General features: G+C 37.1%; 1 protein-coding gene across 2 annotated transcripts in view; it reads right to left on the reverse strand.

Annotated features, from left to right (window-relative positions):
* The window catches only part of PPP3CA (protein phosphatase 3 catalytic subunit alpha), a 318,491-nt gene that overhangs the window by 19,912 nt on the left and 279,521 nt on the right, over positions 1 to 19,058 (reverse strand). For both annotated transcript variants that reach the window (XM_058547578.1, XM_058547579.1), the window contains exons 9-10: positions 16,932 to 17,057; positions 14,416 to 14,490 (exon numbers count right to left, since the gene is read on the reverse strand). In XM_058547578.1, coding sequence (XP_058403561.1) covers positions 14,416 to 14,490; positions 16,932 to 17,057 — 201 coding nt within the window. The remainder of the gene's footprint in view (positions 1 to 14,415; positions 14,491 to 16,931; positions 17,058 to 19,058) is intronic.

Raw genomic sequence — 19,058 nt, forward strand, 5'->3', positions numbered from 1 at the left:
TTCATTGAAAAGAAGATAATCTCTTATTTTAACTTGAAAGTCCAAAACGGAAAAGCAACATTTCATTAGTTTAAAAAAAGTTAGTAATTTTAAGTAAAATTTCATTTTGTGTTTCCATCAAATAATTATTGGCTTCTTTTTTGGGCTTCTCTCTCTCTTCAACTTTTAAGTTCTAATCTTCTTTTATGCCTGGAGTATTAGGCTACCACATCCAGAATCTAGGCAACCCTGCAAACTCCATTCTTCTCAAAGTGGAGGAGTCTAATGTACAGACCGAGGGGATCTTGCAAGATTTGCTTCAACCTGTGTCCGTCTGACCTTACGTCCTGACCTTAACTCAGCACCTGGCTGCTTCTCATAAGTCATGAGCTGTCTGTGCCGAGCGGCCTGGCGAGTGAGTGCTGCATTCCATAGGGGGATTCTGCCTCTGAAGGAACTGGAAAACGCAGCAGCGTCCCTGAGATGAGGGCCAGTGCCGGGGTGCAGAGATTCCGACCACGCGGGGCAGCTGCACGCACTGCGGACGCTGGCTCGGCCATCCGCTCACAGCTCCCCCCACTGAGCTCCTCCTATACATTCCTCATTTTTAACTGAATTAGGGTTGTGTAGAAAGTGCTATACAGAATACAATTTATTCCCCAAATCATTTATTCTTGACGTCTTCCTGTGAATCCCATCCTATATAGCCAGCCGCGTGCTAACTGCTGGTGACAGAAATAGAATACAGCAAGGTCTCTGCTGTAGGCGATTGTGGGAATGACAATGGACTGTGACAGGCATTACAGCGGAAGCTGCAGTGGTGTGCAGAGCAGGCTGCTGTCAGCCAGGGTGCACCCAGTGCGTCTCTTCACTCACGCTCAGTAACTTCACGCTGGGAGCCTGAAGTCAGCTGCAGGCCAAGAGAATCTACGCCATGGAAATCTGCAAATGCTACAAACCCAGGCCATTTTCCCCCAGGTGAACAGGTTGTTGAACATTTAGCAGCCCGCCACTGCAAGTAGATGCTAATTGCTCGGAGGCATGACAAAAATGTTCACCGAAATAGTGATAGTTGAAAGATTAAAGGATAAATGAGTCAAAGAGTAAGCAAAAGGGGTATTCTCTGTAGAAGGAAGAGAACTTTCAAACATGTGGACGCAGCAACATCCATGTTTTGTTCAGGTGATGGGTGAGAAGAGAAGTCTGGTGTGAATGGTGTTGGGTAGTTGGGGTGAGAAGAGAAGCAGGAGATGCCTGGGGCTAAACTGTAAAAGCTTTAGCATAGAAGTATGTGCAAACAAGAAATTTACACATCAGCATGCTCCTAATAGGGATAAATAGAACCTACTTGTCACCTACCACCCCCCCGGCCCCCCTCCGCCCCCCCCACCAAAAAAGAAAAAACTGTATTGATAGATGGGTAGAGAGACAGATATGTGACAAAGCAAATATAGTCAAATGTTAATTGTAGAAAGTAAGTGATCGGTATCAACTATACAATTCTTTCAACATTCCTATATGTTTGAAACACTTTGTAACAAAATGTCAAAAAACACTTGGAACACGCTTGGTTTTGAGGGAAAATCGAGACAGGAGCTTTGAGAAGAGAGGTCTCCCTTTCTTTGTGGCACGTGGGGGATGCAGGAGCTCGCCAAAGGAGGCACGGAAGGAAAAGTCGCCATTCGGTTACTTCCAGCCTTCCCTACTCCAACCGGCTCCAGGAGAAACTGGGCCAGTAAGATTTTGTTTTATAAGCCCAACTCAACAAGTTCTAATTGCTTTCAGTATCTTTTTGCAACTATAAGAAATGAAGATGATCACCTACATAAAAAACTTATATTCAAATATCTTATAAAATAGGAATATTTTCATATTATTAGAATATGAAAAAGCAGCTTTTAAAAAATTGAGTTGTTTACTCTTTAATGAAAAAGTAGCAGAAATTTTCTACTTCATTATTATACTGGTTTCAAATGTTCTGCTATTATTCAGACTTCTTTTTTTAAAGAACTTTTCACTAATACAAGTGTATCCATAGCAAATGTTTTTAAACGAAATATATAAAAAGCTGCGCATTTACTAACATTTCACACTTTTTCAAAGGAAAGATATATTTTAAGAACCCAATTTTGCTGGTAGGCTTTAAATCTCTTTAACTTTTTAGTTCAAATTCTAAGAAAATAATACAGGAAATTCACCACTTTTCCAAATATGTTAAAAGTTAACAAAGTTCATCTCTGTAGGAAACCTATTCTGCTTGAAAGTAAAATTTTATCATGGTTCATTATTATTAAGCAGAGTTTAGACATGACTCCAGATTTTATCTTTCGTCAAATAGAGCAATTACTGAATTTAAATAAAGGCTATTGATGGAACGAAGCATAAGGTGTTGAGATAAGAAATATCTTTTGTTGTGTTATATTAAAGACAAAAATTAGTTTGGTTTCCATCCAAAGTCAATACCCTTGAAATACAAGATATAGTGGAAAGACAGAATATACTTTCAGACGCCTCTAAAAGCCTTGCATAATTGGTCTTCATAGCTTCTTACAGATGATGATGAATTTATAAGGATACAGACTGTCTTTTTGGGAGAAGAAATGTCCCAAATTGGCCCCCATAGCGCTGCAAGGCCAACCACATATATAATCCCTAAATCTTACCTGTCCTGTCTTTTCTCTCCCTGACCTAGTTTAACAATAACAAATCTTGAGCTTCTATACCCTACCAAAGTGATGCTCTCCAGAAATTGCTTACACATCCGCCCAGTGATACCCCTGGCTATGAGTGTGACAAGAGCTTCACTCCATTTTCCCCCACCACCAGGTGCTCGTCCTTGGATGTATGGACAGGACCATATGCACTGAGTAACTGTGTTCACTCTGATGGACTGGTTTTAAAACTATAGCCTTTAAATTTTCACTCACACATCTACAAAAGAATATCCTCCAAATAATACTATTCCCACCTCCAAGTTTAAATAGCTGTAAAGAGTAAAATATTGTAAACATTGTCATTTTACAATGAAATGACTACATTACTTTTTTTTTTACCAATGGTATATAAATATCATAGCAATTTCATCCCACCATCATCCATTTAAAGACAAAAATCCATGAACAAGACATTCATTGATATTTAGAAACCTCATGTTAGTTCTTTTTTTCTTTGAAATTGTATTTCCATTTCAATTTCCCTGATTTTTACTCTAGTGAATTATATATTTATACTTTAAAGCATTTTTATCACCACATTATACTTTGCTGTCAAAAATACATTTAGAAATGTAATGTATTTTTAAAATTTCCTGAGACAATAAGGCCTTAAGTGTTCAAAAATTCCTTTGTAATCAAGATCACAATTATTAGTAGCACATAATTGAGCTAGACAACACAAACATATGATAAATGTTTATAAATATTTAAAAAGCATAGTAATAAAATTTTATTAGAATGCATTCCTTAACGATAGAGATGGGAATAAGGTTAAACTGCCTTGATTAAGGAGACCTCCTAGACGCTGAGTTTTTCCAACCTCTACCCGTTTAGTATTCCAGCACTAAACATCTCAAGGCAATGTTCATAGTGATGCCATCTAGGGAGACCCACACCTTCCTTTCAAATGGGAGAAGGGCAGACGAGAAAGAAGAGGGGGCAGAGGAGGAGCTGCAGTGAGGCCTGCAGCCGCCACAGGCTGACCCCTTCCAGGAAGCAGGACGTACGGAAGCTGAGCACGTGAACACGGACTCTCTCAAAACTCCCCGTGAAACGTCTTCGGGTAACCCCAGCAGTGCAAATACTCTGGCATGAATACTGCTGCTCTACCAAGAGCGAGATTGCTTAGTTTCTAGAGTTGATAGCTGTTGGAAGATCTCCTTGACTAGCCATAACTTGGGAATCCTGTGTCATCCATTTAGGGTCAGTGCTGGTGAAATCCAGTCCAAAGAGATTGGTAGGTGCTGCCACTCACAAGATAGCTGTGTGTATGCTTACGGGGGTTACTCTACTAGGCAGAAGAAAAACCTTCAGGATAACACATTTTAAAAATCCATCTTTTTGAGGATTACAACCTAAGATGTTTGGAATACCTTTCTAATTTTGATTCTAGCTCTACCGTATTACATATCAACAGGCAATAAAATTGGGACGTAATGGCTATTCACTTCAAATCACTCCAAACCACATATTCTGAATTTCTTCCATATGTTTTTTAGCTCAACTAAAAATCTCAGCAAGTAATAGAACCTGCCATGGTGTGATATTTGGCATAAGGCTATTCTGTCTCATATCCCAGTTTGAAAGCAACAGAAGATCCTTTAAAATATATTTTTTTACATAAAAAGTCTGTCCTGGGTAATGGATTTTAAGAAACGCCAGTATAGCCTAGACTGTTTTTTTCCCACTTCCCTTGTCATAAAACATAACTGAATTCTTGGGATAGGAAGTCTTAAAAATGTACAGACTACTCCCAAATGTCAAATAACTGTCATTATTTAGTTATCTTTCCACGTAGTTAAACGTTACTTTCATTTACAAGCTCTAATTTGATTCCCTGGACTTTTGTTCTCTGAGACATTGTGTTCCATCTGTTCAATGACTCCTCAGTAGAATCGCAGAAATTGGCTATAAGCATAATTCTAACTTGGGTAAAAACTAAAGGCTTTAAAGTCAATTAGGAAGCTTCCATTGATTTTTCAAGAAACTATCACATATTCAGCCTAGGCCTTACAAAGGACATCTCAGTTTATTTATATTTACCAAAGAAGAAACTAATAGCACGTGATATCCTACTTGGATTGACCTCTATCACGACAGAAACACATAAATTTTATAAATTGACAACTGAAAATAAAAGTAAAATGAAATGAAATAACAAATGTCAAGTTAATAATGTAGATTTATTGTCTAAATGAGAAACAATCATAATGGCTGGATCTTTAACTTATCAAGGATTATTCTGGATATAGATGAGGATATTATGGTTAAAAAAGGTATTTATTAAAGACCTAATTGTACATACATGCTAAATGCTGGAAGAATGCATTCAGACTAAAACTTAATTCTGGATTCTTATGGATGTATAAATTTATCAAATACTAGAATGATATTTAAATGTTACTCTGAAATTATACAAATTGAAGGGAAAAAATGGACAAATACAGTAAAATATTATGTTTGATTGTTCCATGTGTTATACCCTAGATAGAAAGTTAACTGAGTACCATTTGACAGCACAATAACAAAGAAGACTGAAGGAAGTCATGCGGCTCCTTCATCTGGCAGCAGATGACGGCCCGGGCACCCTAGCATGTATTGAGCTTATCCGAAACAAAGCCACTCAAAGGTCTTCTGATGCTATTCAAGACCTAGGCAGAGTGTTTTGTCAGTACATAGGGGACGCAGTGAGGTTCTGCTCAAGAAGGAGAAACAGAGACATGAGCATTAGGTTCTGGCCAGTGATCAGTGCACAGGCATGCACAGGCAACTTGAAGAGGCAGAATGGTTCCTAGGTTCTGCCTACCATTTAGGTGATGAACATCACCTAAATATATTATAATCCTATCAGCAGAAAGTGATATGCCAATCAAAAATGTACCGGTCAGCCACTGAGGCATAGTAAAGAAGAGAAGTTGAGGCAAACGTCTGAAATGTCTAGGCAAGTACTGTCCAGGGGCCTTCAAGTGTTCTGGCTCTACTGCAAGGCTTCAGATCATAAAAACCTGGCCTATCCACCTGTTGTAAGACATATGAATAAATTGGCATGTGAGAGGCAGAACAGTACCGTGGTGCAGAACTTGTGCTCTGGAGTAAAAGACCTAGGTTTGAGTCCATCGAGTCTGCTTCCCCGTTGACTAGCTGCGCTACCTTGGGAAAATTACTGAGCTTCTTTAAGTCTCACCTTCCTCAACTGTAAAGTGAGGAATGTTCCAAGTGCTTTATTTGCACTATTTCACATAATCCACTCAACAACCACATGAGGAAGTACTGTTAGTCTCCATCGTCCTTTCTTTGCCTAAGGTCAACAGCTGGAAAGTGGTGATCCAGAGCCGGGGTTCATTCCAGTAGCAGGCTGACTGATCTTCTTCATAGGCAGGTGGAAGAATTAAAGAATGTGTTCATTCATTGCCAACATTCAACAAATGCACGTGCCAGGTCCTGTGCTCCCTGCTAAAGCATGTGGCACAGACCTCTGGTACATGATAAGACGTACTCAAAAATGTTTGCTATTATTATTAAGAAGAAGGAAATGCTTGTGCAGAAGTGAATATTCCAGTTCTTTTAACAGTTACATTTCTCACTGTAAATTAAAAGATTGATTGAGTGATCTTCATTAATATCAAACTGCTAAGTTGGGGCGTCTCAGTCGTGTTTTGTGCCAACCAGCCTGCAGGCTGGACCCCAGATGATGGCAGATTCACCAGGAAAGAATGCTAGCAGCCAGCACGCTGCTGGCTTTGCTTTGAGAAAAAAATGGACCACTCCAGAAATATGGGCTGACCAAATCAAGTCAAGACTTCTATTTCTACCGAGTTCTGAGAAGCACTGGGAGAGAAGTTATATAGCTTCTCATGAGCTGCGAGCAAAGACGAAAGAGCAAAATAGCTTTTTAGAAGAGTGAAAATAAACTACTTCTTAGAAGACATTTCTAAAATTTAGATTTTCTGAGCCTTTATTTAACTTTTTCATATAGCCTTGAACCTGACTCTACAGAGAATGTTTACAAACCGGACTCACAACAATAACTCTGTCCGCAGTTGTTCAGTTATGCTCATAGAAGTACAATCTGCAGGTTGAGAACTTGGACCGAAAAAATGCTTTAGTATAAAGAGAATAGTGAAAGCTCTGCCAAAAATACCAGAAAAATATGTCTTAATTTCTCATGGTATCAATTTTCAACAAACTGATGTTGCCCGCCATAATTCCCTCTGTGAAGAGCGCCTGTTCACGTGCCAATTACCTTAACCTGTGTGTGAGAAGTGACGTCTTTCCAAAATATGGAGATACCCATATACACAAAATCTCTGTCTTCATTGAGGAAAGAGAGCTCTCTAATTCAATGCCTTTTAAATAAAGAATACATAAAGGTTTATAGAGCACTTGCTTATTTCCCTTTTAATTATGCAACATGGATTTCCTTCTCAAATAAATTTTATAATACATTTAATTGAAGTATATGCTTAGATATGCAATAGCTAATGCTTAGTGTAAGTTGGCCAGTGTCATCATTATTTAAGGGAAGGCTCTAATGCTACAAAAATTAATGATTTTTAAAACTGTGTAAAAATACTGTACACATGTATAATGCATGTGTCTATGGAAATACAGTATAAAATCTGGAGTATTTTCTAGAGTATTATTCTACTGTGAGCATAATATTCTAGCCAATGGCAGATATTATCCAACCAATTAGCTATAATAGCGACACGGCTGTTTTTTAACATTTAGTTTGTTCTGCAAAGTCTGCACTTTCACGCAATGTGAAAATTATACCAGGTAATAAAGAAACACATTTGTGCAAAATCATGGTAGCATAAGAAGAAGAGAAAGCAGTACTTTTGATACCTCTACTGCTGTATCATTTTAATTAGTAACTTAAAAGGATTTTAATTATTGTAATCAAATATGAAGAGCCAGACTCGATGATACTGATTAAAATATGACGGCGAACCAGGCACCTTGTGTGATCATCAGGGCCCCAAAACATCAGTAGCCATAAACAGGATGGGAATTTATACCCCACCACCTAGCAGATGCCCCTGCATGTTTTAACCATGTTTCAATGTTAATGATATACTGGATATAACGATTTGTTTCCTTTTTATGTCATAACCGTGATGAAAAAAAGTAGTCGCCTATACTATAAACGGCACAAAGCACAAAGGATACATTCAGTCATAGTGACAAAAATGACTTAGCTTCAAATTACACACTAAAATACTAGGTAATTGAAAAAAGTATAAACTAAGAAGATAATTAACAAAAGTCTCAGAAGAAATTACAAAGCTTTTTACAAATTACTGAATAATCTTTCTATGTCTTTCTTTTCACTTTCCCAATTACATCATGCAAACTCAGTTATTATACAAATATAAGAGAACTTAAAACTGGTAAACTGATATCCATCTTTGCATATAATTTCCTGAAAAATTATATGGATTTCTCATATGGCCATACTTCCTGAAGCAGGAAAATACATAAAGCGTTCTTTTCCTTGTTAGAAGAAGAAGACGGCAAGAAAGACGTTCTCAATGTTTCCTCCTTCAGTTATCAAATATTTCATCCCAATTCGTGCTCCCTCCCCCACCCTCTAAATCCTCTGTAAGGCCAGCAGACGTAGGATTGGGCTCTTGTCCACGAGACTCTCAGCCTGCTGAAGCCCGAGACCATGTGTTTGTCTGCCTTTGAATATGCAGAAAAAGATAGTCCATGAGAAAATATTTTGACATAGAAAGAAAAAATATATAAAAATAAAATAGAAATATAACATTATTAAAATTGAGGTACTCTGAATTTTATTTTGTCTTTTGGCCTTTTTTCAATTTTCTTTTTATGCTATTATAAAAATAAAATAAATTTTGCTATTTGCCTCTTTTCAATAATCTGATACCTGACAACCAAAGTTACAGTCCTAATATTTCATTTTCTGGCCAGACTTATATCTCACAGTAACTTTTCTGCACTGGGTGCACTATGTTTCAACAGCTGCCGCCTGAGCTGCTGCACGGATCCTGGGTCTGGTGCGCTCTGCCTGCTCGCTCCTTCCTTCTTCTCCACTTGTCTGTCTCCCTTCTCCAGCTCCATCAAGAAGGGTTAATTTTAAGGATCAGTCCTCAATTTTCTGATATTTCCTTGCACATCGGCAACTTCAGAGGCCCGTTTCACTCTTAATAGATTCAACCACGACTGCTAGCTCCAAGCCTTTGTCACCAGCCCAGATTTCGTCCCCACTTCCAGCACTCCATTTCCAAATCTCGCATGGACACTTCCAGAGTTCCACGTGTCACGCTTACTCAAAACTCTTGTCTCTAAGTGAACTTGTCTTTCTCCTGAAACCCAGTTTTCCCTTAAATGTTATCATCCTTCCAGGCACCTAGGTAAGAACCACCCAAATCGACTTTTGTTTCCTTTGCCCCTTTCTCCGTGTTTCACTGATTCTACAGTTGTACGTCCCTGGACAGCTCTTTGGAACCCTCTAGCTCCCTTTTTATTTTATTCTTAACACTATCATTGTTCAGATGTAGTCATCTCAATTTTGAGACACTTTATTACGCTCCTAAATTATATCCGTACTCATCTTTTACTCAGGTTCCAAGTACCTTTCCAACCTTGGAAAAAGTATTTGCTTTTTCTCAAATATTGCTTTTGTTATGTGACTCCTCGGCTTACCAACTCCAGGTTATGCTTCAGTGCTGACAGAACAAGAATCAGATAACCACTGTGCTCCTCAGAGCTCTGTTTTCTATGTCTAAACATTTCTTTCTATTTTTTAAATTGAAATGTAATATTCCCCCCCGATATTGTCAATTATTATAGAACATACAACTTTGTTTTCTGATTGCGTACCTGAAATATTGGATGCTAAAATGAGTTACTCAGAATGACAATAATTACACACCCAAGAAGAGGTCTAAGTTAATGGCTCTTAGTACACGTGCTGTCAGATGCACAAAGCGCGGGGGGTGGGGGGGTTAAGATGAAATTCATCTCAAACATCCATCATAACAAATAAATACAGTTTTGATAGAAAATAATAAGACCAATTATAGAGGTATTCCCCAAGAACAAATAAGATGCCAGGTTAGTCCCACTAATTCCCAACTTTGCACTTTTAAAAGTTGGGTATGACTTTTTAAAGCTAGACAGAAAGAAGCGGGGAGACACTCTGGAACCTATGATATCAGATATCAAGAATTATCTAATAATTCAAAGCAGATGATGGTAGATAATTTTCTTGTATAGAATTTAGATGGTTTTGTAGAGGCATGCAAAAAACTGCTCTGATTCCATATTCAGTGACTTGCCTGTGGTTAAACTAGGATAAGGCACAAACGTGGAGAAAGGATACGAGTTCCACCATGTGGTTTGCTCTTCAGATGACAGCAGACATAAATTCTAATTTAATATTAAGTCTTTCCAGTGCAGCCTGAAACTATATTTAGCTTGAAACGTAGTTTTATTATTAGTTTTATTATTTTTTCTTTCCCTTCTTATTCTACAGGATTTGTTTCACCTCCACAATTCTTTCATTTTAGCCAGATTTATCACATATTATAGTCTCAAACAAAATCTGTATATATATATATATATATATGTTCAGATATATATATATATGAACTCAGAGTCTAAGATTTAGGACCTAAAAGAAAGTTTCAAATAAATATTTCTAAGTCATGAAACTGTCATTAGGTTTCTAATGCTTACCACTATTGCAGACTTCCTTATTATAATAATTAACAATAAAGAAACCTTTGTGATGCAGATTGCTTGATTTCTATCAGCTTTTCCCCCCACTTGGGGATCACTTACTAATCCTTGGTCTGAAATGAGTCTTCTTCATTAATGAGAATTAACTATCAAATGAGATACATCTACTCGGATTTCTTCCTTCTCTAAAATGTTCTGGCGAATAACAACCCCAAATTGAAACCAGACTACCATTTTATCATCCAAAAGCAGCAGTGGAAACAGGAAACAAAGACCCCAATACATATAAATTAGGTCCTCAAAAGACATTCACCAGCATCAAACTGCTTCAAAACTTTTACAAGATAACAAAAGTTTTGTATTTTACTTTCCACATAAAAGAACCACAAACCAATTTAGAACAGCAACTTTTTTTCTAGATAGACTATCAGATTCCCTTATTTGTAAGGCAGAAGCTAAGGAGGAGAGATTCATGAAGTGATTTCCACCTCGCAGAAAACTAGGTGAGCCAGGGGACATTCTGTCTGCTCAGATACACCTACATTTTTAACATGATGAAACACTCATAACTTCTTGGAGTAAACTAAGGCTAAAGAAATAGAATTAAACTATTTTATTTGCATTTATTTGACTTTCATGGGCCCTATTTCTTTATTTTACAGTATATTTAATAGAACAAACTAAAGTATATTATGTTTAGTTATTAGTGTTGTTTTGTTAAAAAAAAAAAAGCATCATGCTGTTTCAAAGAAGAAGATTTCAAGCATTGCAATCACTGGTTGTGGAAAGTTCACGAGTCTGATAGGCAGCCAGGCATCCATCTGAACCCAGGTCTATCACTTTCCTAGCTGTGTGGCTGGAGGCTTTAACTTCACCTCACCAATCTCAATCGCTTCCCACGTCAAATAGGGATAATCACAGCTGCTGATCAACAGTTGTTTTGAGGATCAGAAATAATATAAATCATCTAGAAAATTTACATATATATACTTAAAATGAATGACAGTTAATAATTATAAATTTTTGTTGGTTAAAAAGGTAAGATTAGAATGATGCCTAACATGTAAGTGTCAGCTGCCGTCATCATCATCATCTCTCAAGGTGAAGGGGAGCTGACAGAATCTGAAGCAAAAGAAGCAAAATTAATCCCACACCTTCCATTCCTCAAGGAAAGGAGAAGACTCTCTATTTACTACAGATTTTATGCAGACTAAGAAGTCAGCCTGATCAGACAAGAAGACAGTTATGGATTATAAAGGCCCCATTACCATCTTTGACTTTTCAGTTGACATTGGATATGGAGCAAAATATTGAGAAGGGCTTGATAAATGATTCATGAAGAGATGCCCTCTCCCTTAGAACAAGCAGCAATTTGAGGCCGAGCTTTAGTTAAGTCCTCCAAGGTCTCCTGATTTCCTGCTTTCTTTCACCTCTGTAGCCAACAGGCCCAGGAGCCTGGTAGGCAGAGCTGAGGGCCAGCCCCCAAAGAGAGGCAGACCTGCAGGCTGCATGCACAAGGGACAGGGTGGGAGAACTGGAAACTTGATCCTAAGGGTGAAAATCATATTACCAAAAAAGAAAGAAACTATGTTCTCAAAAAACTGTAGTCCAAAGAGACTCAGAGTTCTGGAAAGTTTTACAAGTTGCTCTTTGAGCGCCTTTGAAGAAATCCATAGTTTTTGCATTGTGTTAAATAAAGCACTAAAGAAAATTTCTGATTGTTTACTCTGAAATGTATAATATCCTAAGTTAAACATACTTTTAATTAGTACTTTTATTTCTGCTTTCTTTTTTTTCCTTAGAGGGCATATTTATGAGATCTGAGCTAAAAGATCACGTTTAGAGGTCTTAGCTGTTTCTCTGCAGGTCTGACCTATGATTTAAGCATCATAGAGTGAGATTTCAGAGGTCTACCTAGAAAGGAAAAATTCTTCCAAATGCCTTGAAAAGGACATGCCCTCCTATAAGTGGAATTAACAGGCCTAAAAGCAATTGCTGCTGAGCAGAGCACATTGATTGGAACTAATTATTTTAAAGCAGAGTAAGTCACAAAATACATCCTTTCACATAAGTGACTGAGAGAGTGAGTAAAGAGAACTCACTCTACGTGAAGTAAACACTGAGTTAGTCTTGGTAATGTGTAACTGTGCAGGAAATACCTGTACTGTTGAAATGTGCAGGCATTTTTCGCTGTAGTACCTGGTACACAGTAGGTGCTCAATATATGCTTGTTGAGCGAATGGATTAATGTATAATTACAAACCTAGGAAGGTCTTCTTATTCTATACAACATGTTATATTTTTATGATATTGTCTAAATTATAATTATTGGCCAATGAACTTGACTATGACAGACATTTGTTAACACAGGAGTATCACTATATTAATGCTAATTAATCCTTCTTTTAAGGAACAAAAGGAACATAGTGAAAGACATCTATTAAAAATGTTTGTTGACTTTTAAAATTTAGATTCCACCAGATTAGTATTCTTCCTTTAGAAAAAAGTCTCTGCCAAGGGAAATACTACCATCTCTTAAATGATATCACTATCCTCAGAAAAGTTAAGAGTAGCAAACTGTGGCTATAACATATGAAACATCCAGAATGTGGATAAAGCACAAAATATCTACTGATCTCCTGAATATTTCACAATATTTCAATATATTTACTTAAGTAAGTTCTCACAACTATTCTTGATGTAATTCTAACCTAGTAAAAGTTTTTATATATATATATATTTTTTTTTTTTTTTCTCTCCTTCCCTAGATTGAACACCCCCTTGCCATGTGACATATTACTAAAGAATAGTATATGGAGACAAGTAGTGAAAACAAGAGAAGTTACAGAAAGGAGAAAACCTACGAGGCGGTAGGAGTGATTATACACTTTAAATTTACCTAAGTATATAGACTATTTATATGAGTGTACGGACACTTTTATTTTCCTTTTGCCTGCAGTATTGGGTATTTTGCATTTATAAATGTGACCTGTATTAAACCCAAGTAAACACTAAATCATGCTGCTCGGATACTAACTTTCAGAAAGGGCCACATTCTCTTTTCATTTTACCTAAGTGCAATTTTTAAAGGTAAAAATGTTATCAATTTAAATTTGCCACAATATCTAGTTTCCCCTGCCACCTTCACCCTTTATTTTATAATTTGTCTTCTTTTATTGATACTATCTGTTTACACATCAGTCTCTCTAACCAGACTGCAGCTTCATCAAGTCGCAGGTCTGTAATGCACCTAAGAATCCTAAGTGCCCTACACAGGATACGACTTACTAGGTATTTATGGGAGTGAAGTTTGCTCATGCACTTTCCTCCTCTAACTACGGTTTTGTTAGCTTCCAATCATTTTGGGGTGCTTTTGTAAGACACAGAGTAATTTTTTCTCTCCATCTTTAATCTCATGGATATTTGTCTCTTATAGAGAAAGTGTACTCTTCCAGGGTAACGAATACCACATAATATCTTAAAAAACAACAATAATAAAAACTCATAGCATATTCATTACTTATTATCACAAATATGAAAAAATATGGGATTGATAGAAACACCAACATATCAACGTGTAATATCAATGTGTAAATATCTTTTTTTATCACAGACATCAAAATTTGAATAATTGACAGGAATAACCTCACTAAAGGGCACATTTAAAAGTTACTCAGTAAACGGTAACATCTGATAAAAAAGAAAGGATGACATATTTTTTTTTTAATCAAGGAGCCAAAAAAGTCACTTAGCAACATGAGCTATTGAAATATGGTTATTAACATAGTTCACTACTTCAACGATGTTTTCAGGGTAATGGAAAAACTCTCTCATGGTTTTTGATTCTTATATTTCTTCAAAGAAAATAGAAAATATAATAATATCTTTCATTCTAAATAGTATGTTATGATTTAAACGTAATCCAAATCTTAGAAACTTATTCTTAGGGTCACCTATGAGATGCCGTAATTACCTGGCAAATAGCAATAAGCACAAAGGCTAAGCCTCTTACCATCAAACCCGTCTTCTTCCGACCCTAGTTCATCATCAGAGCAGATGTTGAGGACGTTTACCAGCATCTCAGTCACTAAAGAGAAGAAGGAAAGAAAGAAAACAACGTCCAGATCTTCTATTACAACCTTAATTATTACTCTGGCACTGTGAACGAGCAAGTTCAGCAAATACATTTCTTATCTACAGTGTATACAGACTCTCCTGCAAAGCAGCTCCTATTAAATCCAGATTATAGAAAACCTGTCTTTCAGGCTTTGTGATTCTATGCACACTTTATGTCTATAAGATTATTAGCTCAGGGGCTAGCCCGGTGGCGCAAGCGGTTAAGTGCACGCGCTCTGCTGGGGGGGCCCGGGGTTCGCTGGTTCGGATCCCGGGTGCGCACTGATGCACTGCTTGTCAAGCCATGCTGTGGTGGCGTCCCATATAAAGTGGAGGAAGATGGGTACGGATGTTAGCCCAGGGCTAGTCTTCCTCAGCAAAAAAAGAGGAGGATTGGCAGATGTTAGCACAGGGCTGATCTCCTCACAAAAAAAAAAGTAAAAAAAAAAAAAAATTATTAGCTCATACCTATGAAATCTAATGGTAACATTTACTAGCTGTAGGTCAACAGACAATGGAAAAATCAAATATGTGAATGTGAATGAAGTATAACTCTAAGAAGGAGAAAATAGTTACTTTTGAATTTTTATTTATTTGTATAATGATGCTGCTAGATCTAGACCAGATTACAAACTTCTGTTCACAGGGACTAAGCGAATGCTGGATCTCTTTTTTAATTTTTTTAACCCCCCCGAGAACCCAGCACAATGATAGGCATGTGGTTTTGTGCTTAATAAAAATTGTTGATTGATGAACTAATATATTTGAAGTAGTTTTGAGAATAGAGATTTAAAAAATCAATGTGTTGATATATATATCATTAAATTTTATTTTCAAAAAGGTTTCAAAAATAAAGCATAGATAAGTTTAACAAGAAATTTATTTGAGTAAATAGATTACAATAGGATTATATAAAAGTGTTGTACACAGAAAGTTAGTACTGCACCACTTTTACACTAAGGTGCATGCCATTTTCATTTAACATTTTTTAAAATTAGGTAGGGTTCTATCGTGAATGTGAAAAGGAGCCTGTCCACTATTTCTTCAAAAGCTACTTTTTAAAATCAAGGTTCTAGAATTGAAGATATATGATAGAAAGTAAAACTTCAGTGGAGCTAACGTTACTCCAGAGCTTCAGTTTAATTATCAAACGTGAATTATGTATGTATACAAGTATATTAATACGTTCTTTTAGAATATATGTTCAAATCTGAATAATTACTGGAAACAACTCAACTGAAGGGTGTTCAGAGAGTGGCCAGTAGCGGTCAGGGTTTGCAGCACTTCTGTCTCCAGAGAGGCCCAGAGACGAGACGAGCACGTGCCGGGATCTGACAGTGCAAGAAGGGGGAACAGTTATCGGGACTGCGAAAATCTACTTCTGACTTATTTTGGAATCCAAAGGGAAGACTTCTTCATTGACAATTCATAACTTCTTGGTTTAATCATTTGAGGGCATTTAAAGAAAAAAAAAGAAATATTGTAGGAAGATAAATATTACATATATTAATATTAATATATTACATATTTATTAATATAAAAATATTTCAGAAAAATGTGTAGCTTTTCTCTAACCACTCCCCCAAGACATAATTTTTCTGAAACATGTGCAAACTCTTATCTTACTACGGTGCCCATCCCCCTCCTCCTGTGACGTGTGAGATGGTGCACGAGGAACAATCCCGTCTACCACCATGAGGCCTCCTGAACCAAAAGCTCAAGCTCAGTGGGTGCAGACATTTCCTTGAAATTTTTGCTGAAGTTTAGGTCAAAATATAAAAACAAAACAAAGAGGGAAGGAAGGAAAGAAAAGGCCAGTTCTTCTGGAAAACTGGGGCAAGTGAATAGGCAAGTTTTAAACGTAAATTTGTCTCACTTTGGAACACGCTAATGGCCACTATATTTGTAATGAACTGTTTTTGTTGTTGTACATGTTGTCTTTCAAAATACTGTAGCCATTAGTCACTATCACACAATGATTATTATTAACATCAGAAATGTGAAGAAAGCATGGCTATCTCAACCTTTGAATTTGAGAGGTAGTTTGTAAAATAAAATACCACTTTTGAATTACGATACAAAGGGGTAAGAAAAAAGGTAGCCATTATAGTTTGAAGCTAGTTAAAACTATATATGTTATTTTTAAAAGAGCTGTATTAGTCTAAGGAGATTACATAAATTCTTCTAATATTCCTCATTTCTTTAGTTTCCCCTTAATTCGCTCTCTGTATTTCCTTAATAGGATACACAGTGACACACTTTCAAAACACTTCTCTCATGGTGCACCCTGTGAGCTTCACTGGTGAGGCCACAGTGCTCTCTTCCTGAGTGTTTCATGGTACGACAGCCCACATCTCCGCTCCTCCCTCCTGCAGCATTTTATTAAGAACTTCTCAGGGCTCGACAGCACACCTTTCTCCCCGACAAAGGGCAGGGACCACGTGAAAACATCCATGAAGTTCGGAAGCCAGTACGGGTGTGGAGAACAGTTGAACTGCCGGATATTCATGACGTTGTTCTCATACTTCAAGACCGCAGCTGAGAACACAAAAAGAAGGACGTTACGCTCACAAGCTTCTACACGTGGCTTTAGCTGATCAGGAAAATTCAGCTCTTTGACTTAAGTTCCAAGACATCAAGGCAAATAGCTTAAATCAGTCACGAATGTTTATATTACTTATGGCCTTCAACTTCACTCGGTGGAATATGTAACTGCACACTATATGAATATTAAATATGAAACGGCGTTATAATTCGGCAAACATTTACACAAAATAGTTAACCAAATGTCTGTCAGAAACTGGAGCAAGCTTCTCTTGCAGCCATAATGTTCCAGTCTTGTGTGATATCTGACGACACTAATAAAAGTGACATAGCTAAGTTAGTTTGATATATTTAATAATGTCCTCAAATATTTGAATAGAATTTATTTATATTTCTTTTAAAAAGCACACTTTTTTCCAGTAGACTTCATAATAGTTATACAAAATAGTTTAAAACAGATTGTGTTCTTTGACTTAATAAAGTGAAATGTTTGAGTTGAATCTGCCAAAAATAATATGTTAGTATCTCATTCTACCCTTGTCTTCTGCAAAGGATACACCACCCAATCTGCCTGCTTCACTCTGCTTTGTGTGGTGTCTGTGGATTAGATTCATAGCCACGTGGAACGCTACGGTTCCAGAGGTCCTAAGAGTCTCACTTCTAACCAGATTCAGAAATCCATTCTAAGCAATCCTGATAGTGGGTTAGCAGGTCTCTGTGAGTACTTTCCATGAAGGAAAAGCTATCTGTTTTAATGGGGTCATCTAGTCTATGGAAATTTTAAGTTGTGCGAAATTCTCACGTTGAGTTTAAACCTTCTCTACCACTCACTGATTCTAGTTCTGCCTTCTGGGAAAATACAAAACAAGTACACTTCTAGGGGCTGGCCCCGTGGCTTAGCGGTTAAGTGCGCACGCTCCGCTACTGGCGGCCCGGGTTCAGATCCCCGGTGCGCACCAACGCACTGCTTCTCCGGCCATGCTGAGGCCGTGCCCCACATACAGCCACTAGAAGGATGTGCAACTATGACATACAACTATCTACTGGGGCTTTGGGGAGAAAAAGGAGGAGGACTGGCAATAGATGTCAGCTCAGAGCCAGTCTTCCTCAGCAAAAAAAACAAAAACAAAAACAAAACAAAACAAAAAGTACACTTCTGTTTCTGAATGACAGTCTTTTAAATACTAAGAACAATACTCTCATATCATACTTACCTGAGCTTTGGCAAGACTACACTTTTATTATCCTTTCATGGCATCATTAGCATTACTTTAGTGGAGATTATTGAACAGATCCTAGATGATGTCAAATGGGTTTTTCTTGTTTTTGTTTAGGGGTTTAAAATATAGAATAAATTAATCATTTCATTATTTTTTTATTTTTAGACTGATTTTTATATAAGGATATATTGTAGCATATGATTACACATAATAGAACAAGCCCTTAAAAATCTACTTTTTGAAAAGTTGCTGGGTTTCAGGTTTTACATTAATGTCTGCGTTAACATCTTAATGACATCTTTAACAAAACATTGCTTTCATAACTTTATATTTTTCTCCTCCACCTGGAATATTTTCTCAGAAATCTCTGAATATCCAAATTCTTCCCATCCTTTGGTGCCCAGTCCAAACACTATCCCCAGTGAAATCTTTTCTGTTTTCTTCTGGTGGATGTAATCTCTCCTTCCTCTGAATTCTGGACTTAGATCTCCATATTGCATTTATTATTCACTTTTGCTCATAGCTATTCTATGTCTACATGTATGTGCCTAACTTCTCTCCATGTCTTTAAGGACAAGTACCATACAATAGGCTTTATATTTCTTTATGCTTCACGGATACAGATGCCCAGAAGCTAATGATACATCTTGATATTTCCCCTACAATCTTTTTCAAGAAAATTCTTCCTAATGCCTTTGACTCCTCCCCATATGAGATGGCTTCTAGAGCCTTTTCCTATTCTGCTCATCTCTCTTCTGGAGGCATGCCACACTGG

Source organism: Diceros bicornis, chromosome 8 (genome assembly GCF_020826845.1).
Source record: "Diceros bicornis minor isolate mBicDic1 chromosome 8, mDicBic1.mat.cur, whole genome shotgun sequence".
Taxonomy (NCBI): domain Eukaryota; kingdom Metazoa; phylum Chordata; class Mammalia; order Perissodactyla; family Rhinocerotidae; genus Diceros; species Diceros bicornis.